Source organism: Mirounga angustirostris, unplaced genomic scaffold (genome assembly GCF_029215605.1).
Source record: "Mirounga angustirostris isolate CCGP_5_RB_7025 unplaced genomic scaffold, mMirAng1.0.hap1 SCAF_8, whole genome shotgun sequence".
Lineage (NCBI taxonomy): Eukaryota > Metazoa > Chordata > Mammalia > Carnivora > Phocidae > Mirounga > Mirounga angustirostris.
The window spans coordinates 7,882,169-7,899,012 of NW_026991716.1; the positions used below are offsets into that span (position 1 = coordinate 7,882,169).

At 39.1% G+C, this 16,844-nt stretch overlaps 1 protein-coding gene across 6 annotated transcripts in view; it reads right to left on the bottom strand.

The window, feature by feature from the left end:
• CDKAL1 (CDK5 regulatory subunit associated protein 1 like 1) overlaps positions 1-16,844 on the bottom strand; it is a 662,439-nt gene that overhangs the window by 587,389 nt on the left and 58,206 nt on the right. For 4 of the 6 annotated variants that reach the window (XM_054505708.2, XM_064597102.1, XM_064597103.1 and 1 more), the window contains exons 5-6: positions 16,146-16,222; positions 13,789-13,969 (exon numbers count right to left, since the gene is read on the bottom strand). The exons of the other annotated variants lie outside the window; for them this stretch is intronic. In XM_054505708.2, the coding sequence (XP_054361683.1) occupies positions 13,789-13,969; positions 16,146-16,222 (258 nt within the window). The remainder of the gene's footprint in view (positions 1-13,788; positions 13,970-16,145; positions 16,223-16,844) is intronic. 6 annotated transcript variants of the gene reach the window in all.

Here is a 16,844-nt window from a genome sequence, read left to right on the forward strand (position 1 = left end):
AGATTAAGGGATATCTGAACTGCCTGTGTATCATGACCCTGCTCCCATCTATATGTCTGGCTATATTTAACCACTGCTTACCATTTTATTATTCATGCAGCCTACACAGACTGCTCATGACATGACCCAGTAGTGACGTCACCTGGACACCGCCACATTAATGAAACACTTTAATACCCATGTAACACAGAGGCAGGCCCCCCCGAAAAACAAGTGCAGGAAGAAAGCTTTACAATGAGACAACACTAAGCGGAAAGTCTAAGATGATATCACCTTCTGAAGCAACTGATTGCGGAGAAAAAGGCAAAGGCACCAAATGTTAGCCCCCAAAGTGTTTTCCCTTGAATTTGGAATAAAAAGTCAAATATTTAACTTATCTTTTAAAATATCCGTATCTTTAGAGCTGCATACATTAGTTAGTTATATAAGGGTCAAATGACATAGTACCTGGAATTGCTTTAAAACTCCTCAGAAAAACAAAAGTAAGAGAAAAGAAGGAGATAAATCTTAATGATTCAATCTGTTGACAGGTACGAGGAGTTTGCTCACCTATTCCCTCTACTTGTATGTTTGAGCTTAGCTCTTAAATATGAAAAGAAAATACAAATGCATATAGGAATTTAGTGTATGGTAAAGGTGGCATTTCAAATCAGAGGAAAAACGTAAATGACTCAATAAATGGTATCAGAACTGGTTAGTCATCAGCGGGGAAGAGGGTATCACAAGAACTCGTTAGTCATGGGGTGGGGGGGGAGAGTCAGGTCCATAAATCACAGATAAAGCAAAACTGAATATAGGTCAACTTAAGTATAAGAAAATGACACCATTAAAGTAACAGCAGAAATAATCAGAGAATTATAATCATCACCTTGAAGTAAAAACCAAACATTCGTGTCAACTGTATAACAAATAATTAATTACTTTTCTCGTGGCCAAACCACCATAAACAACAAATACAACAAAGAGAGGACAATCTGGGAATCGTATCACAAAGGTTTACTTTCCCAATTAGAGAGTGCCTACAAATTAGTAAGATCCATCATTCAACAGAAAAATGATAAATGGATATGGATAGGTCACAGAAAAGGAAATAAAATAGCTCTTATGAGAAATACAAATTTAAAAAAAAGAGATACCACTTTTCATTCATCAGTCTAGCAAAGATAAAAAAAACGGGTAAACTAGCAAGCTCAGACGTTGATAACGTTAAGTATAAATTAGTACAATCTCTACAGAAAACAATTTGGCATTAGCCATCAAAATTACAAATTTATACACCTTTTAGCTCAGGTATTTATTCTACAGATATATCTACACATGTGCAAAATGATACACACACAGAGAGAGGTGGGTATCCTTGCAGCAGATGTGGGCAGTAGCAAAAGACAGGAACAGAAACAACATACATATCTAGAATCAAGGCCTGGTTAAATAAATTATCCTACATCTGTACAATAGAATACAATACTACTTTAAAAAACAGAATAAGGAAATTCATAATGAAATGGTACTAAATGATCACTAAATCATACTGTTAAATGAAAATGGTGCCAAACCACATGTACCGCATACTAACTTTTACACAAACGGAGGAAGTAAAAAACGTGTGTGTGCACACGAGCACAATTGTCTGTATATACATTTATTCTTATAAATCCAAATCCTTCTTCACAGAAAGAGAAATTGTAATACTGGGTTTCTTCAGAAAGACTTGGTAGCTGGGTCAGGTGGATGGAGTCTTATCAGTACATACCCTCTGGCTCCTTTAGAATTTTGTACCATGTGAATAAATTATCCATTCAAAAAAATTTTAATATTCTTAGTTTGAGCCAAAAGAATGACAGCAATAGTAAACACCAGAGTCTTGATTACATACACCATCAATTTTAAACTGAGATACGTAACAAATATGTTGGGTCCTGAGTCACAGAGAAAGCCTTACCTATCCAAAATATACTAATGAATTAGCCTCCCAAAAATATTATCACTTCAAAATAATCTTTCATCTCTAATTTGCTCTTACTGAGATTATCAGAATCCCTGCTACACCCAGCGAGGTAGAAAGCCCAATCAACTGTCCATTATGTTTGCTAGTCTAGATTATCAAGAAACAATAGTTAGCCAGCAATTTTTCTCTACACTAAAGTAAAATGATGAAATGATCACACCTGGAAGAAAATTAGTCTAGGGTGGGTTGATGTGAACTAATGCAATTTCTCTGCCAGAAAGGAGACAACAAAAATAAAAGGCTGTTAAGAGGTTAAAAGAAAGCAATCTATAGCAGAGAAATGTGGGAAAATTTCAAAGAGATATGAAAGATGAGCCCAGAAAGTTATTGATGATAAAATAAAAATGCAATCATCCTAATATATACAATCAATATTATGTATGTGTATATATAAAAAAATTCAAGAATATATTAATAATCTGCATGAAAGCGTGAAATGCTATGAATACAGATTTCTTTAGATACAGTCAACGCACATATGGATCTTTAAATATGCACTAAAATTAACTGCTACCATGGATATTTTAGTGTACCACTATCAAGGAAATTCCAGAAAGTTAAGCAAAAAGACAAACAGAAAATGAGAGAAAAGCTATAAGACATAGAGGACCAGCCCACAAAGGCTACCAAATATAACAGGATTGCCAGAGGGAGAGAGAGAGAAAAGATATGAAAATTAAAAAAAAATAAAAAAACTTCCTAGAGGTCAGATGTGAACCTTCTGACTGATAACCCACACACTGCTAAACATGGTAACTGAAAAATCATCCACACCCGGAAACACCCTTCTGAGATTTCAGACTGAGGCTAAAGTTAAGGTCCTATACATTTTCTAAAGAGGAAAAATATAAAAAGATACTACAGAGAAGAACAGACTGCCATCAGACTTCATATCTATCAGGTTGAATTCTAAAAGAAAAGAACGTCTCAAAGATCTGAGGGAAAATTATTTCAACCTAAGAAGTTATACCCATGCCAAAAGATAGGAAACATTTTCAGTCACGCATTGAGCAGAGAATTTACTACCACAGATCTTTTCTGACACAATTATTCAAGACAGATACCAAGCCAAAGTTGAATTTTGTTGACGTATTTCCCCACCCTTTATATTTTGCTAATTTTTGTTGTCATCATGTGGATAAGACTTACAGAAGGGAGAAAGGTGGGGGAGGGGACAGGGAGGGAAGGAAAACTCTGATCTGAGTATCAGTTATTGGTCCTATAATGAGTTTTGGGCAGGAAGGGTGGGTAAAGAGGAGACCACGTGTAATTTCCAAGTGGAAACTATTCAAAAAAAATAAAAGTGTTTCAGGAGCCCAGGCAGAGGCAGCAAAAGACAGTGACAGCACACACACCACTGCCATACACACGCACGCACACGTGCACACACACGCACACACCACTGCCGCACACGCACACGCACACGTGCACACACACGCACACACCACTGCCGCACACACACGCGCGCACACACACGCACACAGCACGGCCATACACGCACACGCGCACACGCATGCACACCACTGCCACACACGCACACGCGCACGCGCACACACACGCACACCACTGCCATACACGCACACGCGCACACACACGCACACCACTGCCATACACGCACACGCACACACGCACACGCGCACACACACGCACACAGCACTGCCGTACACGCACACGCGCACACACACGCACACAGCACTGCCATAAACGCACACGCACACACGCACACGCATGCACACCACTGCCATACACGCACACGCGCACACACACACACCACTGCCATACACACACACTCACGCGCACACACGCACACCACTGCCATACACGCACACGCTCACGCGCACACGCACGCACACCACTGCCATACACGCACACGCCCACACACCACTGCCATACACACGCACGCACACGTGCACACACACGCACACCACTGCCATACACGCACACGCTCACGTGCACACACTCACAGAGGCTGTGAAGAACTGCCTCCCCCACCCCCCGGCAGGGCCAGTCATTATGCCAGAGTCCCATACATGCTGCAAAACATTATTTCAGAACACAGATAAAGTCATAGATACGAAAAAGAATCAATTATAATGTCTAATAATTTTATTTTTCTTAAGATTTTATTTGCGAGAGCATGAGTGAATGGAGGGGAGGAGCAGAGGGAGAGGCGCCCCGCTCAGCGGGGAGCCCGATGTGGGGCTCAATCCAGGACCCTGAGATCATGACCTGAGCCGAAGTCAGACACTTAAATGACTGAGCCACCCAGGCACCCGGATGTCTAATAATTTTAAGATTTTATTTTATTAGTACAAAATCATCCCAAATCCAAAAGTCTGAAAAATCTTTCCTGTAAAGGTGTTTGCCTCATTGCGAAAACACCTTTTCCAACTCTCATTATGCTAGCTGCAATCACAAACCACAAACACCAGTAGTTTGATAGCATTAAAAACAAAGCATATCATGCAAATCTTTCTGAATAACTTAATTATGTTATTTATTTTTTTATAAAACATTACCCTTGCTAAGAGTTAGATAAAGACGCTAAACAAGCATTATCATGTTCTCTCCAGATCGGGTTTCCCAAGGTAGCACCAGCTCCAATTGTTTGACTAAACCAGTTGTAAAGTACTTGGCTGCAGGCAACCTCAGGCACATTCTCATTTATTTAGGCCATGCTCACAAGCTAAAAAATAATTGGCTTCCTCTCTCTACTGGTATCAAAGTTTTAACAGATGGTGCTGTTAGATGAGGAAAGTATAGTACTGAATACTACTAATGACTAACCATATGTCAGCAACAAAATAGTGTTCTTATCAAGGATATAACACACTGGATTTTGTTTACTTGTTTATTTTTGGAGAGACAAAAACATCGTACAATGCAGTTGTATACACTGGAACCAGGAACAAACCTAAAAAAGTGCTTTTAAAAACTAGGAGCAGACCTTCAAATTCTTAAAATTTCCAACCTCCTAAAGAATACAGAGTCCACCAAGGAAAACAAAAGTACACAAAGTGCCAATTTCACCATCAATGCAAATTATTTTTATTAGTTCAAGAAATTTCTCAACTTTGGCCATAGGCTTTTGACAGTGCTAGAAGTAATACCTCTCAGAAGATCGACTTAAACTTCTCCTTTCCTCAGGAAACTTCTGTTATGTCCAAATGGTGGTACCTTAGAATCTCCTATACACATGTTAATTTATTTCAGGACAAGAGAACACTGCTAGATTTAACTACTATGAACTATCCGTGAAGAGCTATCTCAATATACCATTATTTGACATTCTTAATAATACAACAAGCTGAAACAAACAACAAAACACAACCACCACACATCCAGGCACTATTCTAGTCTTACAAACACCTCGACCCCAAGAAAAAAGGGCCAAATACCTGTAGTTACCACCCCCTCTATTAATAGCTCTACTTTTATAGTGTTACTTAAATTGTGCTTTGAGCTCAGATGATTTTATTGGTGAAAGGGGATGCTCTGAATCTTTCTCCTACAGTACTGAAGTTATGACTCCAAGTGCCACCTGATATAAAACCTATGACAGCCTATGGATCATTTAATCTGAAGGCATAATTAACTGATTAAAGTATGCATTTAGGGCGCCTGGGTGGCTCAGATGGTTAAGCGTCTGCCTTCGGCTCAGGTCATGATCCCAGGGTCCTGGGATCGAGTCCCACATTGGGCTCCCTGCTCCTTGGGAGCCTGCCTCTCCCTCTGCCTTTCTCTCTCGCTCTGTCTCTCATGAATTAAAAAAAAAAACCTTAAAAAAAAAAAGTATGCATTTAAATATATGTAACAATCTTATTTTTTCTAGAAACAGGGGCACCTGGGTGGCTCAGTCGGTTAAGCGTCTGCCTTCGGCTCGGGTCATGATCCCAGGGTCCTGGGATCGAGCCCCGAAACACATGTGGCCATTTCAACAAAAAGGTATGGGCATTTCAAAAATACAATGTTGGAGTAATAGGGAAAATGCAAAAGCCAGGTGAGACAGGCTGCCCAGTCCATACTTCCCTTTTTCTGTTAATTTGGTAACCAGAAGAAACTGATAACCTAAGAACTATTTTCAGTTCAGTTTCTGCTCTTTACCCAAAGAAAGAAGTACTTGTCTATTACCTTCGGAAAAAGCAACTATAAACACACAATCTATGTACCGTGAGGTATCAAGAGTATCTGCTTAGGACTCAATATCCCAGGCACAATCCCCACTTACTGCCTCGTACTGACCCTAAGTGAGCTACCTAAACCCTATAAGCCTCAAACCTTCATCTTTAGGATAGATTAACACCACAGACCTCACTGGATTTGTCAGGAGGACGAGAGGAGATAACATATGTATAACACTGGCATAGAGTACGGCAAAAAGAAGCCAAATATATAAAACCTCACTTCAGAAAACTCATACAAACAGCCAGCATACCTTTTAAAACCTCAGTGGGAGACACACAGTTTTATTTTTGCCGAGAACTGAAACAGATTCTGTGAAAAGTTTCATGAAACTTAACTTTCTTCCCCATTTCATATCTAACTCTTCTGTAGCATTTCAGGATCAACTCCTTCAGACTGATAAAATTTTCCAACACACACTAAGCAGACCTCAAATCAGCAAATAACAAACATAGAGATATATCCTTATGACAAGACCTTAGGAATATTGTGCTTTAAAGTTTCTCTTTTGAGTCTTTGCTTTTCTCATTCTGCATTTATTTACAACTGATTCTTTGGTGCTCAGATAAACTACACCCAGACTTCTCTATTACCTTCTTAAAATTCTACACATTCAGCTTCTCTGTGTATACAAACCTGCAGACGCAATAGGTCAATCTTATCTGCCCTCTCTCTTCCCTATGTTCCACAACTTATAAGGAAAAAGTCTGGAGAGATACAGTCTTCAGTAAAAACAAATTATCTTGTCATGATAAAGAAGTGGTTATAAATTACTAAAAATGGGTTCTCATTATGCAGAAAGCTTTCCTCTTAACTTTCTAAATAATCAACATGGGGTTTTTTTATTTAATCTTCACTTAGTAAATGTTACATGAATACATCGTCTAGAGCATGATACTAAAAGCTCCCATTTGAAACAACCAAAATAATGTGCCAATACATAAAACAAGTTTTCAAGACACTGAACATCACATGATGGACAATGACCCTGGGGGGGGGGGGGGTACAAAGCTGTAGGGCCCCAGCTTACTGCCTTGAGTTTCCAAGTCTGAGTTGTAGTTGACCAGGACAGTCCAGAGGACTGCACGATGTGAAGACCAGAGTTAAAAATTCAAGATTTGCTGTAGTTTGCAGGACAGAATACTAAAGAGAGCTGCATGCAAAAAAATTCCAGAGATCTGCAAAAGGTGCTCTTGAAATACTCCACTGGGTCTTGATCAATGCATAGTGAGAAAGCTACCCAAAGTTAGGAAAAGAATGATGTCAGAAGAATGGAGGTAACAGTGCCCAGAGCTCACGCAGGGCTGGAAGTAATGTCTGTTCTCTCCAGTCAGGTGGGAAAACAGGATTCATGGAGTACTGGGTAGAGTACACAGAAGGGTCTTGCCTCAGCAGCAGCCTTGTCTGAGCACGGTTCTGCTCAGGCTCAAACTGCATCCCAGAACAAAAATGAAGAATGTTTATAGGAATACAAAACTATCCAGCAAAGTAATATTTATAATGTCAAACACCCAATCAGAAATTACCAAGCATAGGGACGCGTGGGTGGCTCAGTCATTTAAGCGGCTGCCTTCGGCCCAGGTCATGATCCCAGGTTCCTGGGATCAAGTCCCACATCTATCCAGCTCCTTGCTCAGCAGGCAGCCTGCTTCTCCCTCTCTCTCCCTCTGCTTGTGCTCTGTCAAATAAGTAAAATCTTAAAAATAAATAAATAAAATTTTTAAAAATTTAAAAAAAAATTACCAAGCATATAAAAACTAAGGAAAATAAAATCCCATAATGCAGAGAAAAATCAATAAATCAAAATGGACCCAGAATTAACATAGATGTTAGAATTAGAAGATAAACACATTAAAAAATTATAACTAAATTACATATGCTCAAAAAATTAAGCATAGACCTGAGAGATTTTTTTTAAAAATCTTTTTTTAGAAAAAAAAAAAGACTCAAATTGAAGCATGAAAAGACCAAACTCTATTAGCTGTTCTGGGTTCTTCACCTGGCAACATGACCCTAACTTTTACTCTTGAAAGATCTGAGGCATTAATCATTCTGCCCTTTATGAGCTGCTGTAGGTTCCCACTAACCTTTACTACTTGGAACGGAAGTACTAAAAAGAACCCCAGAAAACCTCCTGAATTCCAGATTTTGTCTCCTTGACCCCACTGTACAACAGTAACCCAATTTCCCTTTGGTAATCAGGATCAATCACTCCAGCGAGTAAATTAGCCTTTTTTTTTTTTTTTTTGGCCTATTAGCTCAGTGATACTAGGACCCCAAAATGGCCAAGTGGCAGTCTCACCTTCCAATTCAGTGTACCACTGTTGTGTCCCCTAGTGGAAACATCCTCCCCTTGCAGACTAAGATCTCCGAACCAGCAGAATCCAGTATTCCCAGGACAGGGAGCTAAAGTTCTACAAATGGATTACTAGGTATCCGAGTGAGAAAAACCACTCTCACTTCCAACCTTTGATTCCCAGAACCATGAATTCTGACTATGGGAGAGACAGCACCATATAATTCAAAGTACATCCTGCATCCTGTAAAGCAGAACCCCATCCTTTCATGATTTTGTCTCTCAACTGGTGCTATAATGAATTGTTGAGTAATCAATTCCACCTTTCAATTCCAGCCACTTTCAGGTAACAGGATACATGGCACATGGCAAGACCAATTAATTCCAAGGACATAAGCCCATTCTACACCTTCCTTGTTGTGGAATTCATTCCCTGAGTAGAAGCAAAGCAATACAGAATGCCAGGACAGTGGATAAAGTATTCTGTGAATCCATGGATGGTGGTGCTAGCAGAAGCATTATAGGGAAAGCAAATTCATATGAAGAATATGTGGCTATTCCAGTGACGATAAATCTTTGCCCTCTCTATGATGGAACAGGGCCACTGTAGTCAACTACCAACAGATAGCTGGTTGGTTCCCTTGAAGAATGGTGCTATATCAGGGACCCAATGCTGGACTCTCTGTTGGCACATTAGGCACTTAGCAATAGCATTACCCAGGTCAACCTTGTTAAGAGAAAGGCCGTATTGTTGAAGGATGGACTTCCCAGCCCTGCCAACACAGCCACTATCTCATGGGCCCACTGAGGAAGCCCTAAGGTAGCTACAGAAAGAGACTAACTGACATTCACAAAACACACCATTTTGTCCACCTCATTAGCAAGAGTCTCCTTTGCAGTACATGCCCTTTATTGGGCATTCACAAGGGACACAATCTTCAAGAGTAGTCCATCCACACACCTTTTCCCTACACTTCCTTGTCACCTGCCTTCAGATCCTTTTCCTTCCAAGTCCCTGACCATCCAGACAAAACATCAGAAACTGTCCATTAATCAATGTAGATGCTTATCTCTGGTCACCTACTCAAAATATAACAGGAAACACACACACACACACTTCTCAAAGTTATGCCCACCAGATGGACTTTCCTTCATCACTGTCATTCGTGGTCAGTCTTGAGTGGGGCTTTAGGGCTGCAATGTTTGCTTTTGAGTGGTAGCAGCATGTCATAAAGACTCATTTGTAAGCCAGGCTCAAGTTTTTTCTTCTTTGTCCACCTGGTCATAAGGAATTCCCAGGAGGCCACAGGCATGGTCTGAAGGAAACAATGAAACAGAAGCTGGCCTCAAGGGTTTCTGAGCCACCTGCTCATATAAGCTAGCCATAGCTTACAGACCCACCTATATACCATCTCCATTTGATAACAGAGTGCTGCTGTCCATTCCCACTCTGGCAAAATGGGTCAGACAACGCCTCATTCGTGAAGGGAAGCTCAGGCCACATGGTCACCTGATTGCTCACAACTGGGTATTCAGTCTCTAACGAGGCCCAATACAAGCCAGGAGCTGTTTCTCAAAAGAAAAATCATTATCTGCAGAAGAGGACATAGATTTGCATCAAATTCCTTGAGGTCTGTCTGCACTGTGACTCTCTTATTGGTACTTGCCAGAGGCAAATAATAGGGAGAAGAAGGAAAAGGTAGGAGGGGGAAAAGGTACAGAATACCACCTTTGCTCACAATATCCTCCTTGTTTCTAAACACAGTGGGAACAGATGGATGCCACTCCCTAAATCTACACTCCTCTGAGATTTAATCAGTATGACAGGGCTATAGTCCCAAATAATAAAGGAGACCCGGAGAAAAGATTACCAGTGAGTTTCTCTTCCTTGCCTGGAGAAACTGGTTGTGACCAAAAGAATACAATAAATATGGTTAAAAGGAACTGGAGGCCAAGATGAGTAAGAAGAATTAGTGTCTCACTGTTCTAGCCCAGCCCAGGTAACTCATATCCCAGGGTAATGACAGGACAAGCAAGTGAAGCTGCAGAATCTATCAGTAATCTTGGAGGAATCCCAGAGAAAAAATATGGAAACACAAGAGGCAGACATGTATTCCAATTCTCCAAGCTAAGGTAAATTGGGTAACTTGCCCATTTGCCATCAATCCTCAAAGGACGATAATTACACCATTTTATTTTATTTTTTTAAAGATTTTATTTATTTATTTGAGACAGAGAGAATGAGAGAGAGAGAGCACATGAGAGGGGGGAGGGTCAGAGGGAGAAGCAGGCTCCCTGCCGAGCAGGGAGCCCGATGCGGGACTCGATCCAGGGACTCCAGGATCATGACCTGAGCCGAAGGCAGTCGCTTAACCGACTGAGCCACCCGGGCGCCCTACACCATTTTAAAGATGGTTTAAAACCACTACCGAAAGAAATATCACCAACCAATGAGGCAAAGTCTGAAATCCTAAGGACCAAATAACAGCAAAGCTAACTTCAATTCTTCCTAAGAGTTGGCAGACCTTCCTGAATGAACTCTACCACATGAAGGAGTTTACCCCTCTCAGAAGCTAGAGTGTAATCCAATTAGCTAACCTTCTATATTATAATTGAAAAGAAAAAAATTTTTTTAGAAAGAGTTAAAATCCAGTGGTCCCAGGGTGTTAGAGTTGAAAAGGGCTTTGGATTTATTCAAAGGCCTTCCCTTATATGCTGAATGACATACCATGGGAAGCTGAACGGGATATGGTAATTCAAATCTGTGCTCTCACACTGAGTAGGTATGCATTTTTAGCACATTACTTCACCTCTCTGAGACTTAGCTTTTGCATCCACGAAACAGTATAATAATGCTATCCACCTCACTGATCTCTTTTGAGAATTACACGTAAAGTACACATGCCTCTTATATAGCAAGCCCTCACTGTTAACATTAGCTACTATTCTTAACTGTCAGTGGCCTTGGTCTGCAGCAGAACTGTGAAATAAACTTTTGCATTAGGTTTTCCCACCTTCCTTCTCAATCATACCTAACCATCTGGTAACCCAAGTAAAAATTCCTCATAAGCAATAAACAGGGAAGGGGTGTATAAACATGGAAGGAGGATAGTGCAGAAAAGGTGCTGGGCTGAATAAATAAGATCTGGATTCCAGGCTGCCACTAATTAGTTCTAGAACTTGGCACAAGGGGAAGGTGCCCCATTCTACATGGGCCTCAGTTTTATCAGCTATAAGACATGCTTGAGTTAAATGCTATCATGTATTTTTGCCTCCATTACAATTCCACAATGCAATGCATGTTAAATTTTGGAGGTCTGCATTATTAGTATGCCAGTACTTGATCCTCCCAGATTTTTGCTCACATCATCATCTTCCTCATCCCCATCTACTACCAGCTCACTAACAGAGAAATAGCTCTGAGAGCACTGATCTCTTATTCTCCGAGGACAAATTTAAATCAACTCTGTTTATTTTTTTTTCCTTCCTTCATTCAGCTCAAAACTTTAATCACGACTTACTCTTCTCCCTCCAAAACGATCTTTTCTTAAAACGTAGTAAAAACTTACTATCCTCAAACGTTAATTTACCTAAAAGAAAAAATAAGCATCATTATGATCTTTATTATGGACTCCCAAGTGGTGCTACCCCAAGTGACCAATGACACTGGGTTAATCTACATTAACTCAAAATTAAACAAGTTGCCACCACCTGCATTTAATTATGTGCTTCTGCTCTTTCTCAGAGGTACCGAGACTTTTAGAATATACAAAGCATTTATCAGTAACACTGACTTTCTCAGTAATCTGACCAAAGTGTGGGCCACAGGGAGAACAATGCAGAGAGAAAACTGAAAATTTAGCAGTGCCATCCAAGGGAAATTGCCAGTTCCCTCAGGGGACCTGGGATCAGTGAAACTAAGGACATGGCTGTTTATCTTACAGCACACCAAAGAACCTGGGAATGAAAAAATATGCCACACAGAGGAACACCTTACTTTATAGAACATGCATCCTAATCTAATATTGTACGTAAAGTGGATTTTACAAATCTAATACTTTAAACACACCAAGAGTGCTTGCTAGCCAGACATAATTTATAAGTACTCTTTAATATATATACTCACCATCCAGGTTTTGTACATCATGAGATGTGCTCAAGGCAACCAAAACTTTATAAATAAAATCAAACATCTTGAGTATTGTTTAATTACCATCTTATTAAAATCTTATTTTAAAAGGCACAGACTACTCCTCTGATAAAAGAAGAAAAGTTTTAATAGAAATTGTATTATTTAAGGACTGGTTTGTTCAGCCACCACCCTGAACGTGGTATCATCCTGAGGTCCTAACAAAGAATAATGACTTCAGTGAAACTTAGAAATCAAACTGTTCAAATACAGAGGCCTGGTCAATGGCCCAGCACCCTTACCAATATATTGACAGGAGGTTTAACCACAGATGGAGAAAGTTAAAATAAGAGGTGTGATTTCCTCTGCTTTTGCAAATCTGAGGCAATCAATGTTCTAAGAAATAATCAGCCTTTGTCAAGAGCCAGGAACTTCGTCTGAAAAGGAGAGCTGTACCCGTGCTGCCCCCAGTAAACCATTACACATGCATACCCACACAGTATTTAATAAAAAGAATCACCTTCCCCAAACAACAAATTTAAAAAAAAAAAAAAGACCAAATAATTGGGAAGTGACCAGTTAAGGCCAGAAAAGAAAGCCTGCAATAGAGCAAGAACCAAGAGAAAAGGGATAAAATTACTGTAATTTTTTTCAAAATCATCAAACAAATCACAAGGCACAAGGCCTACCAAGAATGAGATTCACTTAGGGAGATTTTGATACAGCACAGCTGCTAGGATTTGAAATATATTATCCACCATTTCCAGTATGAAAAGGCAAACTGTCAGACATGTTTCTGACATTCTGACATGATACCACAGTTAATTTCTAGAAAAGATTATCAGTATACCAAATGCGCTTAGATTAATTTTTCACCGTGACAGTGAGACTTGGGCTTACTACATAAAGGAGTTAACGTTTGCTCACCATACCTTAAGCTATCAAGACCAATTTTATGCAAATTTTCATCAACTGTAAATGGAGTTAGATTAATAATCATAGGTGTCGGTTCAATATGCAAATTAGATTTAAATACCTAAAACAGAGTTATCCTGAGAACGTCGCCTGTCACAGAACCTTTGTATTTGGTACACACTATAATCTTTCATATCCACATTTGAACTCTTAACAATATACAAAGCTAAATGAGCCAAGTCATTATGCAAATTTTACCAAAAACTCCTCTGAGAAACACAAATAAAAAATACAGGTGGCAATATTTGTATAAAGCACCCAGTGTTTGCATGAGTGAGTAAGTTTGCATAGGATGGGTCAAACAGAAACAATTCCAGAAAGGGTAGGTCTTCTCCAGGAACTTTCTCTTCTGAAGATGAAGCAAACATGTACACTCAACCTGAAATAACAGGGAAAGGGAGGGATACACGTAACTCAATGAACGGATTTCCAAGTACAAAAATACTGTGACTTTGTTCTTTCCAAGTACTTATCTAACAGCTAACATTTACTATCTATTACCTTATCATCTCTGGACTTCACTTTTTAAAACGTAATAAAGGAAAAATAAAAAAATAAAATGTAATAAAGGAGAGAAAATAAAGATATATGGTTGTATTTGCTTGCATTTTTACAAACTCTATGGAATGATACACAATAAACTAATTAATGTTTTTACTTGGAAAGCATAGAAGAACTGAGAAATTAAAGGTACCCAGAAACAAAACTTCTGCCTACAAATCTTTTTACATTCTAGGTACTTTAAACCATGTGAAAATATAACCCATTCTAAAGATCAAATTAATAAAAATGTAAATAAAATAATGTGAAAATAAACCACAATACCAGAAAATACTTTTTTACTTAACTGCAGAAGCTAAAGATGGAATTTTAACATTCCAACAGGCTGCAATTAAGTTGAGACAGACTAAAAAGCATTAAGTATATTTTATAATCATAGTTTTATAATAATAAAAATACTCACTAAGTTCTTTTGTTATATACAAACCCCGAGAGTATCAAAGTAGAAATGCCAACGTTTAAGTATATGAAAAATAAACGTCCCCTTTTCATCTTCCTGAGGCTAAAATCGTATAGCATGTAGTAAATCTATGTTAATTACCTTTATCCTCAGTGCTAAAAACTAATTAATTATTAAGAGTTGATAAAATTAGCTATTTGAAATGTTTAATGTGACTCTAGTTCCGTATGTATATTGTAATGAACACAACAGACATTTCTCAGTAGGCTGTCATTTATGCATTTAAAACATGCGTCTGTGCTCATGACAGGAGGTCACGTCATTAATGACTTGCTTTAGCAGGATGTGTCAGACATGTAGCACATGCCATACTCAATGCAGAAGTTCAAATGTATTCTCTCTTCAAAAATGGCTCTAACCTATTTTTCTGTCATCACTATACAGTCTTCAAAATCAATATTAGGCTCAGTAAGCTGAGGTTTCAGTTTAGAAACAATTTTGCCTTTTGGGGCAAAGAAAATCAGTATGTGACATTAGCAAAAGCAAATTTATTACAAAACTAAGCCCCCAGCACAGCCAATGCTCTTGGTAACTCGACCCATTGCAAATATAAGAGTTTAAGGAAATGCAACTTCATCTTTCCAACGATGCCTTTCGGAAGCTCTTTGAATCCATTAATGCCTGCAGAGCACCCTGTGGCCCCCAGGCCATCAGTCTAAAACGAAAGGCCTGCAGTTCCTAACGCAGGCACTGCCCTGTCTGCACCATGACTCCAGCTACCATAACAACCTCAAAACAGGTATTAATGCACAGAGAGAAGGGAATAACAGATAGGAGGTAAAGGAGGAAGAAAATGTTGGCTCAGCACGCAACATGCTTTCTTGACACTCAGTAGTGGGACCCTAATGATCCCCACCATGTCTCTCTCAGCCTGCAATTAAGAGACATCTGTTTCCATCATGTCTAAAGCCCTAGAATCCCAAAAGAGTTCCTCCTTTTAGAAACTCTCCAGATATTCACTTAGCAGGATACGGTTAAATACTACAACGTTAGATGAAGGAAAAAGGAAAACGGAATCAGGCAGGGTTTTCAAGAGGAAACAATACAAAAACTACCACTAGGATCAGTAAAGTTACAGCACCCCACCTATTCTAACCGATAGCAGGCCATTTACATACCCTATCTGTAATTCTCATGATGACTTTATTAGGTACCACATTACACAGTCGTCATCATGAAGATGGAAAATCAGACTTCAAGTCAGGTAAGCTGGAAGAGTCACTCAACTATGAAAATGACAAAGCAAGCGTTCAAACACCTGTCTGTTGATACTAACAAAACAATCCAATAGCAGTAGCAGCTGCCTACTACTATCATACTGAGTTTCTTCTCAGTACAATGCTAAGTATCTTGAATATTTTCATTTAAATTCATTTCTTAATCATAACAACCGTATAAAACAGGTACTCTTTTCCTACTTTACAGATGAGAAAACTAGGTACAGGAGGGTAAACAATGCCCTCAAGGCCACAGAGCAAGTAATGAAATGGCTCTTGCACATAACACAGCCTGGCCCCATCACACACTCTCTTACCTGCTTCCCTGTAACACCTCGCCAATGCTTCAAATAAAGCAATACAATTCTACAGTCAATGAAGAACTCTGTAAAACCTGGAAACATAAATTTGGACTTTATTCTTAATATTCCATTGAAATGAAAGAAAAACTACCTGAAATAATAATTAAAAAGTGTTTTTCATGGTATATTCTTCTTCTGAAATTCAATCCCACTGATGTCAACGAGGACGACCCCGCTTTCCTAAAGAACTGAAAGGCAAGTAATGAATTGTTTTCTAATCAAACAAGAAGTATTACAGGATCCTAGAACGTTCCATGAGAATACTCCCCAAAGGAAACTTGAGAAACAATAATTATTAATTACAGAATTAAAGAAACAAAAACTCTACTTACAAAGTTAGGCCTTTCAATTTCATCGGCTTTCAGTAAGAGTTTCGATTACATCTAAAGTCAAACAGGAGGCAATCTGAAACTCTTTCTCTTCAGAGTGAGTGTGTGAGTGTATGCGTGTGTATGATATTAAGTATAAAGGAGAAAACAGCAGAGCCATCACTGAAGTAAAAGCCCAGCATAAATATGCAAGAGACTGTGACATGTGTACCTTATTGGTGCTAACGCCATCGAGCCTGAACATTCCTAGTATGTGAATCTCCTAACCAAAGGTGAAGCAAATTTCACAACGTAGCAGAATAGGTATTTGGGAAGACAAAAAGAC